At 32.4% G+C, this 14,616-nt stretch overlaps 3 protein-coding genes across 5 annotated transcripts; 1 reads left to right on the plus strand and 2 right to left on the minus strand.

The window, feature by feature from the left end:
• Positions 1-7,546: 7,546 nt before the first annotated feature.
• LOC115245466 (CD2 antigen cytoplasmic tail-binding protein 2 homolog) lies at positions 7,547-10,475 on the minus strand. Of its 3 annotated transcripts, none has more exons than XM_029823790.1 (7): positions 10,101-10,475; positions 9,842-10,013; positions 9,555-9,718; positions 9,179-9,356; positions 8,920-9,104; positions 8,446-8,557; positions 7,547-8,296 (listed from the first exon to the last, which is right to left on the minus strand). In XM_029823790.1, exons 2-7 carry the CDS (start codon positions 9,975-9,977, stop codon positions 8,061-8,063), a joined length of 1,011 nt encoding a protein of 336 aa, XP_029679650.1. In that variant the 5' UTR covers positions 9,978-10,013; positions 10,101-10,475; the 3' UTR covers positions 7,547-8,060. The 3 variants fall into 3 exon arrangements, with proteins under 3 accessions (XP_029679650.1, XP_029679652.1, XP_029679651.1); XM_029823792.1 differs by having other exon boundaries at positions 9,842-9,992; positions 10,311-10,459; XM_029823791.1 differs by having other exon boundaries at positions 9,842-9,992; positions 10,101-10,457.
• Positions 10,476-11,174: 699 nt separating this feature from the next.
• Positions 11,175-12,914, plus strand: LOC115245456. The gene is made up of 4 exons (XM_029823774.1): positions 11,175-11,502; positions 11,633-12,262; positions 12,368-12,552; positions 12,634-12,914. Exons 1-4 carry the CDS (start codon positions 11,394-11,396, stop codon positions 12,679-12,681), a joined length of 972 nt encoding a protein of 323 aa, XP_029679634.1. The 5' UTR covers positions 11,175-11,393; the 3' UTR covers positions 12,682-12,914.
• A 184-nt stretch (positions 12,915-13,098) lies between these two features.
• LOC115245457 (39S ribosomal protein L4, mitochondrial) lies at positions 13,099-14,443 on the minus strand. The gene is made up of 3 exons (XM_029823776.1): positions 13,883-14,443; positions 13,400-13,808; positions 13,099-13,261 (listed from the first exon to the last, which is right to left on the minus strand). Exons 1-3 carry the CDS (start codon positions 14,192-14,194, stop codon positions 13,116-13,118), a joined length of 867 nt encoding a protein of 288 aa, XP_029679636.1. The 5' UTR covers positions 14,195-14,443; the 3' UTR covers positions 13,099-13,115.
• Positions 14,444-14,616: the final 173 nt, after the last annotated feature.

Here is a 14,616-nt window from a genome sequence, read left to right on the forward strand (position 1 = left end):
TATATATATATATTTATATATTTACGAAAAGCAAATATTCTAAATATTTTTTTTTGTACTCGAATATAAATTAAACGAGTATCCAGATACTTGAAAATTCGCAAATTTGAGCGGCCGTATGAGCATTATTGATAAAAGGAAGGATAAGTTGTTTGCTAAAAATTGCATTAACACGTCCCTCCACACGAGACACGCTTAAGGGAGCAAATTACGTTATAGGAGGCGAATCCGATTTTTTTCCCTCTTTTGCGATCGACAAAGGGAGGATCCCTCGTACGAAGTGTTGTAAATTAAAGCAATAATAGTGTGTTACGACCTTTACTCTGTAAGCACATTACACCGAATATATTTAGAGACTACAAAAGACAAACACACATTTATACAAAACTGCATAAGCGAATACATACGAAAAAAAAATATATAAAATATATATATTTATTTATTAATTTATGATGTTAAGTTTGGAAAGATGTTACGTTTTGAATACGAAAATATACTTAATGCAGTACGAATAAAGTGCGTACGTTTCCGTTATGGGAATTACCGAACAGACTCGTACTTGCGATTCGCAATAACGATTCCGTCTTGCGCGACGATAAAAAAAAACACGTACGACGACGGAAGTTGTTACGCGAATCCGCGATTACGCGATCCTGAGAGCCTATCTCTATGTTTTTTGCGCACGCCTCTAAACGCGCCGCGCGCGCGTCCACGAAATCTAACAGAATATGCAAAACTTTCTAATTGGATCCACTTGTAAGGCAACTCTGCGAGTCGTAGTTTGCAACACCAGAAGATTAAGTCTCGTTACTGAATCGCATTTTCCTACGACGGGCCGCAGAAACTCGAACTTTCCCAGCGACAGAATTTAAAGAGAGAGATTAAGGGCAATCTCTTTTTGCGAATTCGCCAGCTCATTCGTTTGGAGGAACGAGATCCTGGAGCGGAAGATGATAAACTTTGGATCGCCAAAGAGTGCGTGTATCAAGACGATATTGTTTCTAATCTTGCGATATATCCTTTCAGTAGCTTATCTTTTTACGAACAAGCGTTATCATAGGTAAAAATAATAAGGACGGTTCGGGAGTTTTTTTTTATATATCAACTCGGTCGATGATGGAATACCAATAACATTGATTGATTGATTTGATTCTATCGAAATAATATCGAGGCATATATTGCTATGAATTCTGTGTAAGGACGATTATTATTAGTTAAATACTAAAAGAACATTTGTGGTTATATTTGCGCGCGATGAAAATAATCTTCTCATGTATTTATAGAGTTGGAAAGTTAATTTCCGCGTGAGATCCATAACCATGGTCTTTTAACGAGTCATAGAATTCTCGTTCTCGGATCGATATGCGGATGGTTTCATAAAAAATGTATGGAAACCGCCGTTCTCGCGGGCGAAACAGTTCCCCAGATAGTCAGCAATCGCCATCAATTCGCATCAACGTTCATTCGCATCGAACGACCGGGTAGCCGTTTAAAAAAATGATGGTACTCACAGTTTGCGCAAAAAAAAAAAGTGGGAAAAAAGAGAAAAAAAAAGGAAGATCGACGAAAGCATATTTACGAGGTCATATAGATTTAATGCGATTAGGCGAAACATTCCGGGTTGATGTTCCTCTTACCTGGATCTCGTAAGTGATACGCCATCGCGTTTTGGCTCGCTTGGCATTCTGAAAAATTCATTTTCCCCGAAGCGAGAGGCCCGGTAGAAGCGTTGAGTGAAAATCCCCCATTAATGTGTTTTCCGTGTGCGGTCCACTGACCTACAAGCTGCATCACGAGTTCTCTTGCTTTCCGCCGAAACGGGTCGTCCATCTCGGCTCGCTAAGTTTGGAAGTTCCGACGAGGAATGCGCAATCGATCGTCACAGTTTAACTCGAAAGTCGGCGGCCTTTTCTTTCTTGATTATGCGAAGAGTTTTACGACGGACCGACCGAGGAATAGGAAGAATGAGAAAGCGAGAAAGAGAGAGAGAGAGAGAGAGAGAGAGAGAGGGAGGGAGAGAGAAAAACAGAGTCCGTAAAGTCTCAACCAAGCTTTTTATTCGAATTTTATAATCGGTTTCGAACATCTGTGTACGTTGAAAGATACGAAATCTACAGTATTTTTAACTTCTTTTTCTCTCATTCTATATTTCTGTAAATCTAATTATATATCTGTTCTATGATAATATCTATCTACCCAGACAGCACACAATATTTATAAAATATGTACAAAATATTTATAATGATTATTTGAATATTTTATAAATATTTATCAAAATATTGAGAAATATTTACAAAATATTAATAAATATTCATTTTTTACTTACCATAAATATTATATAAAATATTTAGTCTATATTATATATAATTCAATCAGTAGAACGAATTCTTTTCATTACTCTTCTCTTATATATGATATGTAAAACTTACTTTAAATTTACAAAATTTAGATTTGACAAAAATAGCAAAAATAACTTGCGTTTGTATTTGACGATTAATAAAATCCGAATATCGGATTGCTTTTTTAAACATTTATCAATAGATATAATCGGAAAGATTAAAATTCTAATTAAACGTATACATTATGTTTCTTTGTTTATTTGTCACTTAAGCATTAAGGAACAGAGGGGATTAAATCCGATCCAATTTACAACTTTGATTACCGACATTAAGCGTTCATCTCTACTCATTTCTTTCGCTCTATCTCATCCCTGTGTGTATATATATATCTCTCTGTCATTTAAATCGCCCGATTAAACTTAAATCGTAAGCAAATATCCAAGATACATTTACGCTGCTCAGACTATAAGTGAGATCCCTTCCGTTGGCGTCCATTTACATTTGTTTCATACAGAAATTTCGAGGCTTTGCGTATCCATCACGATTATAAACACTATAATCCCTAAGTATCATAATCGTCGCATATAAAATCACATCTCTTTCCCATGGAAAGGCTAAATTTTCCAAGCATAGCTAGACTCTACTTTTAACAGTTTGTCACATAAATACTATTCGCGTTTTTAATCACATCTGGCGCGAGCTCTATCCATCTATCCATCTGGCGTATAAAGATAAACGAATTCAATGGCTCAAATGGGAAAAGACCACCCCTCATAGTGCGTCGCTCGAAATATTAGACCTGAAAATATTTCACCATGCCTATCCTCTCTCGCTCGGTTAGCCAAGATTTCTCGGTGGCACTTCGCCCGACTCGTTAGTCATGGTAGTTAGTCATGCTATGTGCATTTCTCGTCTGGAGAACGACCAAGAGGAAGACGAGCGAGAGGGAGAGAAAGAGAGAGCCACATCGTGAGAGGGGTTGGCGAGGCTGGGACGTCCCCTAAGAGAGGGATAGAGACCTCGTAAACGTCCTTCTCCTTGCTCTTCTTCCTCTTCTGAGTCGCGCGCGCGTGTCCCCTTTTCGAACTTCGCTTTGGGGACTTCGATGCGTTTGAGGCGTGCCGCTGCTGCTCTCGGCGGCTATTTTTGTATGTACATACAAGCCCGTGTGTAATGTCGAATGTATAGTCGGCGTCGAAATAGTCTCGGGACACACTCTCTTTTTATGCTCATGTAGAAAATATACACCTCGACAAACTTATTCTCGTATAAATTGAAAATGTGTAAGAGGAGTAACACACACAATATATTATATTAAAATGTTGATATATATTCTTGTATATTCTTTTTTTTAATACTTTGTGCTTCCTCATGGAGGAAACTTTGTTTTCGTAACAATATTTTTTTTTCCAGTTTTTTATGCCAACGTATTTAAAATGTTCCAAAACATCAAAAAATCATATTTTTTTTAAATGTCTGTATCTATGTATGTATGTACGGAATGTACATTGTACAACCTCTAACTTCCGCAATTTTTGAGATATCGGGCTAAATTTTTAAAAATAAATAGAGTGTCATTAAAGGATGGTTGGTATTGAATTTGATGAGGATCAGTGAAAGGATTCATTATTTATAAAATTTTGAGTTTTTTGAGAAATGTTTGTACACATTCTAACTTTTGCAAATTTTTAAATATTGGGTTAAATTTTTTTACATAAATAGAGTATCATTAAAAAATGGTTGGTATTGAATTTGATGAGGATCGGTGAAAGGGTTCATTTTTTATAAAAGTTTGAATTTTTTGAAAAATTTTTGTACATGCTTTAACTTTTGCAAATTTTTAGATATCGGGTTAAATTTTTCTACATAGATAGAGTATCATTAAAGGATGGTTGGTATTGAATTTGATGAGGATCGGTGAAAGAGATCATTTTTTATAAAATTTTGAATTTTTTGAAAAATGTCTGTATACGGTGTAACTTTCGCAAATTTTGAGATATCTTCCTCTATGAGGAAGCCAAAATTGAAGAATCTGTTTGCTTTAAGAAGCTTAAGCTTTATGAGCGAAAAATGATAAAGAAGCAATATGTGCTGTAAGTTTCTAATTTGTACAATTTTTATTTTGTTTTTTTTTTGTTTTTTTTGCTAATAAACCAACATGGTAATACATTTCGTTCGCATCTTCGATTTATACAGAGAAATAAATCTGATGCAGAAGTTACAAGCAAGAAAAGAGTGTCCGCGCCATTCCGACGCCAATAAATCATAACGTTCTCTCACGTGCGTAAACGTCCATATGTGAATGCCCTGTTTCGTTTGTGTTTCCCCTTCCCTTTGTGTGTATGCGTGCAAGTCCTACACGGCGCCGGTTTCATAACAATATAACGGCAATAACGATTGTTCCCCGAGATGTTCATAACGGCTCGAAAACTCGCATGCGATCGAACGAGTCATTCGCGAGACTAGAATAAGGCAATACCACGTAAAGCGTGCTCGCTACGATGAAGATAAGACCGACGGAATAGCTCTTATGGGATCTTGCCTTTTCCTTTGCGTGCGTGTATGAAACCGGCATGTAATTTGTCCGCTCTCGTATGTGTCGTTCTTACCCTATTTTCGCCCTCGTCCGAACGTCCTCCCCTGTGTTCTCTCCGGCTGTTGCGCGTCCTTTCAGCTTGGAAAAGACCAAAGTACTTGTTTCGTCGACACGCGTGAATGTAATGCAATGTACCTTCACCACCTTGCTTCGTGTATTCTCATATTTTCGTAAGTAAATTTGAACGATACAGTTTGCGTTTGCGAAATGTTGATTAACTAATTGAAGAAATGAAGAATTCAGAAAAAGAATTATGTTCCCCTTTTTGTGAAAATATGTTAAAATGCTAGAGCTAGAAATAATTCATTACGATGTTTAACGATATAATATATATTTACAATTTTAATGAATAAGCGAAAAGTTAAAGCGCCATTTTTGGGCAGAAAGATAAGTTTTTTATCGTTCCCATATATATTTTATTTTCCATTTGTTTATCTTTTTATTTTCTAAGAAGAAATTTTAATATCTAGATATTTTTTCGTAACGTTATACAATGACGAATTTATTTAAGTTTTATTTGTGTGTATGTCATATATATATAATTTTAACTAAACTAATCGCTGATTGAAAAATTCATAATTGGAATAACGAATGTTTTACTCAATCCTTTTTGCATTTTTTAAATCTTTTATTGTTTTTATTGTTTGTATTTGCTGATACGTAACGACGCAAGATCTACCTTGAGCGAAAAAAAGCTGTTGTTCAAAAACAATTCATCGTTATTATTCATCGTTTAGCATCGTGTGAATTTGCAGAGGACGGATATTTGCAAATCTTGATTAAAAGCATGTGATTATTAATGAACGTATTAAAGGCACGAAATATGTTGGGTTTGATAAGCAACGGATGTACATTGCATGTGTTTCACCGCACTTTTAGTAACGTAGTTATATTTAGACTCTTTCACAATTATGATCGACTCGTATAGTTACCGAAGGGATCGATTCATATAGTTCTCTCATTATAATCTAGTATAGATACTTTTTGGTCTTCTATACGTTTAACACTCCGCTAGAAATTCTTCTGACTTTTCAAAATGAGCTACGAATTTATACTTGCGAAAATATACGCGCATATACTAGGTGTCCCAAAATCTGCGATTATGCTGCACGTAAAGAAAAAAAGAGAGACTGAGATGATTCTTTGATTAGTTTAAAATTGATTTTTCTTAGCAAAGATATGTTGAGGCATATATATAATATTAATTACAGTTTTTGTTTTTACGGATGATTAAAAATTGAAAGATTCTCTCATACTAAACTTTATACTTGCTAAAATGTGTTAAAATATTGAATTTTAATACATTCCAACTAGACCTTACTTAAACAGAATTTTAAGTAAAGAATGTAAGTTACTTCCCAAGATATTTAATATTGAACATGGAAAAATTATATAGACGAGAATAGTGTCTAATAATACATAATATCGATCAAGAGAAAATCAATTTAAAATTAATCAAAGAATCTTTCAGCAGAGCAGAAATGCAAAAAAAAGTTGAGGAGACACCTTGTATATACAACATATACAAATCTATATATAAATATATGCATGCACACGTATACTCTCAGATATTCATGTCTGAACAATTTTTGCGTGTACGCGAAGAAAATACTTGAAGTAATATTTTAAGTAATTATATATATAAAATTTCATACATTGCTAATAAAAATGTTTAAGACGTTTAATAAAATTATATTCAGTAAAAAGATACGTGCCAATTATCTACTGACATACACATATATAAACAAGAAAAATTCAAAATATTTCAATTTACGAATTATTACACTGATGCGTGTTTTTTATTTAGATACATATTTTCAAAATCTTTTTTTATTATTTTTTGCACAAACCTTGTGGTCTATGTTAGCCAAAATATATGTATAAATCCCTCCTTTTGTGTTTACTCTTTCTGTATAGTACAAAATTGAACAATTATTGCATTTATATGCAAATGTCTATAAGAGACAATGTGAGAGAGAAAGAGAAAGAGAGAGAGAGAGAGAGAGAGAGAGAGCAAATGGGTGAGTTTGTTTTATAATAAATTCAAAAATATTTTTAAAATATATTTTATAATTTTTATTTATCTCTGGCGAGATAATATATTTTTTACTCAAAGAAAATATTTGCTATCTTCGAAATGTACAAAATAAATATAAGAATCTTAAAGAAAAAAAAAGTCATTGTATAAGGTAAAGTTTAGTCTGCATAATTCTCTATATCATACAGTACAAATATATTTATTTTAGGAATAAAATTCTATTTAAAAATACCACGCTCTCCACGAGCCATAAATTTCAATGTTTCCGCTTTCATAGAGCTATACGCAAGAAATCTCTGAAGTTCCACACCAGATGGTATTTAATAACCAACTGAAAAGTATGGCAATGCAAGCGTTTGTATGTTTCTTACATACAAAATCATGGTTCTCCAATTAAGTATTATTTCAAAGATGATTTTCAAATTTGTGGAAAAGTTATCTAAATATTATCATTTTATACTGCAAAATTAAATTTTTTGAATTTTACGAAGTAATTATTCCTAATTTACACACATTGTGTGTTAATATTATAGTTGTTTTAGTAAATAAGATGATAGAAATGACAAAAAACTCTTTCCAGGAATTAATTTTTTTATCTAAAATCTAAATTATACATATAAATATTTATTAGATGCAACAATTTCTCACGAATTTGTTGATTCATGGAACATGTTTTTGTTTCCTTCAGTAAATATTTTCTTTTAAACAAATGTAAAAATTACAAAATTATAAAAAATATAATAAAATTTAAAAAGAACTGCAATGTTTTATTATAAAAAAAAATGTTTTGTTTATAATTAGATATTGTGGATTATAAGATTCAAAACAATTTGAACATCTCTTATTAATAGATTCTTGTATCGTGATTTCCTTTTTGTAAATTTGTACAGATACAGATTTGCGGAATAAACGGTTACTTTTATGTGTGAAAACTTTACATATTAATATATAATATATACGCTTTATATATAACAATATTATACATACTACTTCTATGAAATTTTAAGATTTGTTAAATCTTTTGTTTTTGACAAATTATGCATTTATTTTTATTGATATTTTTTTGTGTATATTAAATATAGAAGTGTCACAGGTAAAGTTCAAAGTCTATTCTACCAGCATTATAAAACTGACTCTGTTGTCCGGTTCTTCTGACCCATGCACCCTTTTTGAAATATCCTTCTTTTGCCCATGCATGCATTTGCTGAGTAGTATGAGGCCCATATATTTCTGCATTTTCATCCTGTGACCATTTCAAGTCCCATGTTATATTTTCTGCTAAAGATGTACTTTCTTCTGCACTAGTTGTGTCTGTTGTCTTATCTATGGTACATATATGTATGCATTATATATATGTATCAAACATCTCATATAAAAATATTTCTATGCATTAGAGATAACAATAGCAATGTGAAAGTATTTATTGTTAATATGTTATACGTATTACATTAATTGTTATATGTATTACAGACCATTATTAGTATTATCCAGGTTTGCCTTCTCCTGTCCATCAAAATCATCAGTAAACATATCCAGTTCTGCTTCTTGTTTCAAAGGATGCACATATTTGTTGGCATGTTCAATCTACAAAATATGTGATTTCTTATAATAAATATACTGTGTGTGTATATATATATATATATCATTTGTAACGTTTCTGTTGGAGACTCCACTAATTTAACGCAGAATTTAATGTTGGCGCATTGTCAACCGTTCCTTTCATTAAATCGATTTTTAAACAAAATTTTGTAATACAACTTTGCGTGACTGTATCTCATTAACTATTGAACCAAATAATTTCAAACTCGCACCACATGTTGAGTATTGAGTTGTGAATAACCTTCTAAAATCGTAGCACAAACGGATCAAGTGTGCGGAAATGTAAAGCGAGTCTTGAAACTTAATTGTTCGACAATGTACATATGTGTATATATATAATTGAGTACCTTCTTTTTTATTTCTTCGTAACTTTCTTGATATATATCCATATTACCAATGCGTGTTAATAATTCATTTGCTAGCTCAGTTAATTTGGTTATGTCAACAGAATTTGAATCTTCTTCATCTTGTGGTTTACCTTCCTTTTTCCTTTTCCATCTTTCAGCTGTGGTTAATTTCTTTTTCCCTTTGCCTGGATTGAGACAATTTATATATATAGTATTTATAACAACTTGAATATGCACATTCCATATTAATTGTGTTTACCAAGTCTACATAGTGTCTTAGAAACAGTTTCACCAGGTTTAAGAAACTCTAAAATCTGTTTATATAATGGAATTGGATCAAACTTGATATCTTCATCATCGCTATCGCTGTCTCCCAATCCATGACTTTTGCTTGGTTTAGCACTTCTTTGTATGTCAATAGTGGAACTAGGTTTAACCTTTAAAATGTATAATATTTTATATGTAGATAGAAAAAATTTACATTATCTCTTTTATTAATATATTGAAAAATAAAATTGTTTTTAAAATATAATGCAATTTTTCTTTAATACAAAAGAAAATTATACTTTTATATAAATATAATAAATTAATTTTAGACTAGAAAGCAGACTATTATATTTATCTATAATACTAACTTGGACCCAATTGATATTATCCAACCAATTGTCTTTTATTTGTTTCTCTTTTTTCCAAAGATAATGACCATCTTTATCAAAGTGGCCTTCTTCCAATTCCTCTTTCATATTAAATGCTGTAAATCCTACATTTGTTTCTGGTGCTGAGGGTCCCTCTTCTGTGCCTATTTGACAGATATAATTAAGCTTCGGTACGTACATTAGACAAATTAAGAATTGTAACAATAACAAAAAATAAAATAATAAATATAATATTGATCTATCTAAATAATATTATGTCCAAATACCTTCAAAATCATTTTCATTCATGATATTATAGGCATCTTCGTTTATTTCGTCATCATCTTCATCAGAATCCAACGAATTTTTAAGTGGCTGCTTGTTAGATACATCTTCAATATCGTCAAATTTACGTTTTGACATGGTTTCTCAATGGACCTTTCCCCAAGAAAAAAAATTCTGCATAAAAAAGATTATATTATTAGAAGTTTTGTTTATGAAATAAATGAAATAATTGTTATGTGTTTTGATAATTAAAATACTCACAATATTGGAATATTATCTTCGTTTATTCAAACACGATGATATATATTGCGAGGTTTCTTATCTTATAAAAATTGTTTTCTTTCCTAATTTAAATATAGAGGTTAGTTCGCATTCAGGTTCAGGTTATATATTGGATTTTCGAGCACAATTCGCGAAGGAATGTTATTCTATTCGTCTCAAGAGCTCGTTAGGTTCACAAATGTTTCTTACAACTAAAATCTATATCCGTTATCTATATAGGCGAATAATACTCTTGGAATTATCATTGGACGTATCATTTTTTGTGCAAAATCGGAAACACTTCTCCTCTTGTGCTGCTCACTAACACTATTTCAAAGTTCACATTTTCTTCCCACGTGATCACGCATCACGCATGCATTATGTATCATCATGTATATAGAATGAAAACATCATTATATTATATCATTATATTATTTATATTGCATACAATATATACCCAGATAGCAGACAATATTTATAAAATAGGATATAACTCCTTTATATATATGAAATAAATACAATTCTGAGCAATAATATTCTGGGATATAACTCCTTTATATATATGAAATAAATACAATTCTGAGCAATAATATTCTGCGCAAACGCTTAAAGCCCGTATCAGACTACGCATTGAAAATTGAAGATTGAAGATTAAAGATTGGATGTGCTGTCTGGGATATAACTCCTTTATATATATGAAATAAATACAATTCTGAGCAATAATATTAACGCTCGACGCTGCCATGTAAAGGCATCTTAAAGTGGATCCAGTTAGCGCCACTGTACCAGTTAGGAAAACGGTCTCACGAAAAACGACAGCGTGGCCCCTCTAAAGCGGTCAAATTTCAATTTTGAATCTTGAATCTCAATCTTCAATGCGTAGTCTGATACGGGCATAACGCTCGACGCTTGACGCTGCCATGTAAAGGCATCTTAAAGTAGATCCAGTTAGCGCCACTGTATCAGTTAGGAAAACGGTCTCACGAAAAACGACAGCGTGGCCCCTCTTAGGTTTCTCTCTGTTCCTAGTACTGGCAGTGAATTTTGGAACACAGCCAGTATGAGCATCTGCTTAGCATTTGCATCACTACGCATGCGCGAGATTCGTCCCTCCACCTCTCAACACACTGGTTGATCCTTAACGTTTCTCTTATTTGAAACAGTCAAGAAAAAATTGTATATACCACATATCTGCGATAAAAGCGTATACTGCTTTCTGTAATTGGTTTTACAGTGAACGAAATTCAAGAATTGAATTTTATTTTGAATTTCTTCAATTGATACAGTGCGTATATGTGTACTATGTCGGAGATTAAAGATGATCCACGAGAAGTTCTCGTTCTTTTGAATTCATTAGGATTCGTTGGCATTACCGCGGCTCAATTAAAAGCTTTTATGAAAGGTAAATGCATCGGCTTGTTCATTTATTTTTTTACCTGTTCATATTCCAGGTTGAATTATCATTGCAATAAAATCGATACATATTTGCAAGATATTTCTCTCTTGTTACAAGTTATGATTTTATTTTCTAGATTTGAAGATCTATAGAAAGATAAAAGAACGCGAAAGACAACAACGAAAAGAAGAGATTAAAACGAAAATAATTAGTAAACAACAGGCTCTGATTAAAGAAGCTCATGGGCATCAGAATACAGATTATTCCTTAATCAATATTGTTCCTTCTGAATCCTCAAATTCCTTTGATGATGAATCATTGGTAAAAGTCAAGATAAAATGTATTCCTAAGGAAGATATCCAAAAACATACTAAAGCAACTGTGATAAAATCAGATGAAAAGCTGTCAACAATAAAATACCACAAAGAAGGTGTTCAAATAAACGAATCTGATGGGACTTGCTGTAAACAAAACTATTTTAATATTAAACCTCCGATTATCAAATGTTCGAAAAGCGAGAATAGACGAAATGCTTCTAAATGTTTAGCAAAAGATAGTTATTTGACGGAAGAATGCAAGCTTAATTTAAGAATAGAGGATCAAGCAAAACCAATAACTTCAGTATTTGAGCAATCGATATGTAAACCTAGATCAGATTATGTAAGCGGATTAGAGTCAAAGAGTATAGCATCAGATCCAACTGGAAATGTGCGTACACAAAGTACTTTATCTACAAGATCATCCATTAATACCAGACCTAAATCATGTAAGCTATACATTGCCATATCTATATCGCACTCGCTTTTTGTATATGTATATTTAAAACTATTCATATATTTATAAATATATAGCTTTGTTCATATTTATTTAGTTATTCGGCCATGGAGATTGCAACCACAAGCACAAAAAGTCATTAACAAAAAATGTGATCCTGTTGCTCTTTATCAAAAGTATCAACAGGAATGGAAACAGGTATCTTTCCCTGGAGAAGCAAAACATTCGAAAGTAAGATGGGCTGTACGGGAAAAAATGCTTGGTACAGATCCACATCCTGTGGTAAGTATATAGCAAATCATAATATCAATGATGAATAACGATATTGAAATGTTTGTTATCATTATAAACTTCTAATTTTAGCCACTTTTAAAAAAATCCACAAGTATACCAATATTAAAAAAGAAATGATGATGAAGAAAAGTAGATACGATAGAATGATAGAAAATTGATACAATGAATAATATGACAATAATTAGATTAATTTATATTATATGGTAATCTTTTTAAAATGATACTGTTGTTAACACATAAGTATTGTAAGTAAAAATATTTAAAATGTAAGCAAACACAAGCAATTGTATATATATAAAAACAATAATACAAAAGTTTCTAAATACAACTTTTTATTCTTGACTAAGTTTAAATAAATGTGTTAATTCTTTAATATATGTTCTCTATGTAATTGATGAAAGCAGTTTTTTTCTATCAACCTGACTGCTTTTTCTGTAGTACCAAAGTATTGTTTTATCATGCTATACATAGTTATTTTAAATGTATGCATGCAAAGCAATTTTATATATGTATGTAAAAACAATAATACACAAGTTTTTAAAAACAGCTTTTTATTTTTGATTGAGTTCAAATGGTTTATGTAATTCTTTTAAATCTGTTCTATGTAATTGATAAAGCAATTTTTCTTCTATCAATCTGGCTGCTTTCTCTGTAAGGACCAGAGTGTTGTGTTTCAGCATGCTATACACGTTTAGACCTGTGTATATGTATAAAAAAATATTGATATTAAATTTTATATATAATAAAATGTGACAATAAATCAGTACACACAATCATAGTGATCTCTAACAATTTTTTGCGGTGTACCTACATGATATTGTTTAAATATACTTACCATAAACAGGCATCAAATTAATATGCTTGATTTTATCAGTAGCTAGTGTGATATTTGTAGGCATGATATCATAGCTATCTACAAACAGAACCGATGGCCCCCAGTTTCTCTTCTCTATTAATTGCTCTATGTAAGAAGGTTCAGATGTTGGAATTTCTAGTTCATCAACTATATGTAGGTCATCTTGCGCAAGTTTCACGGATAGTGTTGATGTAAGACCTGCCACTCGAGTAGAAAATGGCAACATATAAAAATGTGTTGTGGGAGAACGAGGACCATGTGCTATTCCACCACCTCTCCATAGCGGTGAACGTATACTTCCATGACGAGCTCGCCCTGTACCTTTCTGTGGCCAAGGTTTTCTACCGCCACCTCTGACTTCAGCGCGCGTTTTCGTATGTGCATAACACTATAAATAAAAAAAATATATAAACAATACTATTTCTATTTGTGATACATGCAAATAATCATAGTTGTACTCACCACCCAACGATACAATTGTTGCCATCTCACATTCTGGTGGATGATATCGATACGAGGTGCAGCCGCATAGACATGTGGATGTAAAGTGATCAAGCCCAATTTCTTTTCCTCTGCAGTATTTAAATTTTCTAACCAAACTTGCCGAGGTTTTTGATAGATATTATTTTCATCGTCATATTGTATCTTTGATATAATCGGCGTAATATCTTCAGTTTTCGTTTTATTTTCTATGATCGTGCAATATTGTTTGCTTAATGTTTGACAGGTGGCTCCTTGCAACTTGTTAAAAATTCTCCGAAATATCATTGACATTTTGTTACAAAAAATCAATTTTATTCAGGTGTAGAATAGTGTTACAAATTGGAGGTTGGAGGGACAAATCTTTTCGGACGAGATTTTCGTGCGCCTGCGTGAGTACGTCATCGAACATATGATCGACTTAAAGTGCCATTACATGGCAGCATCGAGCATCGATCGTCTGCGCAGAAATCATTGCGCAGGAATCTAAATGAGATAGATTCCAGCTTCTTGCGGCTAATAGCATGATGAGTGATATGAATTCGGTCGTTACGCATGCGCGAGATTTGTCCCCACCCCCCCATCACCAATTCGCAATATTTATTTGAGGTATATTGAAGCGTAGGCTTGAGGCCTTAAGCCGGTATCAGACTATGCATTGAGATTGAAATTTGACCAATCAGGACAAGGAAATTTTAGTTCCTTTTATCCTGATT

The sequence above is a fragment of the Formica exsecta genome, unplaced genomic scaffold (assembly GCF_003651465.1).
Source record: "Formica exsecta isolate Colony F162 unplaced genomic scaffold, ASM365146v1 scaffold98, whole genome shotgun sequence".
In the NCBI taxonomy this organism is placed as follows: domain Eukaryota; kingdom Metazoa; phylum Arthropoda; class Insecta; order Hymenoptera; family Formicidae; genus Formica; species Formica exsecta.

Excerpts from the sequence above, each read along its gene's own strand:
- LOC115245466 (XM_029823790.1), bottom strand. The coding sequence starts at position 9,977 with ATGTCAAAACGTAAATTTGACGATATTGAAGATGTATCTAACAAGCAG. Across the intron at positions 9,719-9,841 it reads GAATGAAAATGATTTTGAAG|GCACAGAAGAGGGACCCTCA; the intron begins GTATTTGGACAT and ends TCTGTCAAATAG. Across the intron at positions 8,558-8,919 it reads ACGAAGAAATAAAAAAGAAG|ATTGAACATGCCAACAAATA; the intron begins GTACTCAATTAT and ends CATATTTTGTAG.
- LOC115245456 (XM_029823774.1), top strand. The coding sequence starts at position 11,394 with ATGTGTACTATGTCGGAGATTAAAGATGATCCACGAGAAGTTCTCGTT. Across the intron at positions 11,503-11,632 it reads ATTAAAAGCTTTTATGAAAG|ATTTGAAGATCTATAGAAAG; the intron begins GTAAATGCATCG and ends TTTATTTTCTAG. Across the intron at positions 12,553-12,633 it reads GTACAGATCCACATCCTGTG|CCACTTTTAAAAAAATCCAC; the intron begins GTAAGTATATAG and ends TTCTAATTTTAG.
- LOC115245457 (XM_029823776.1), bottom strand. The coding sequence starts at position 14,194 with ATGTCAATGATATTTCGGAGAATTTTTAACAAGTTGCAAGGAGCCACC. Across the intron at positions 13,809-13,882 it reads AACAATTGTATCGTTGGGTG|TGTTATGCACATACGAAAAC; the intron begins GTGAGTACAACT and ends TTTTATTTATAG. Across the intron at positions 13,262-13,399 it reads TAATTTGATGCCTGTTTATG|GTCTAAACGTGTATAGCATG; the intron begins GTAAGTATATTT and ends ACATATACACAG.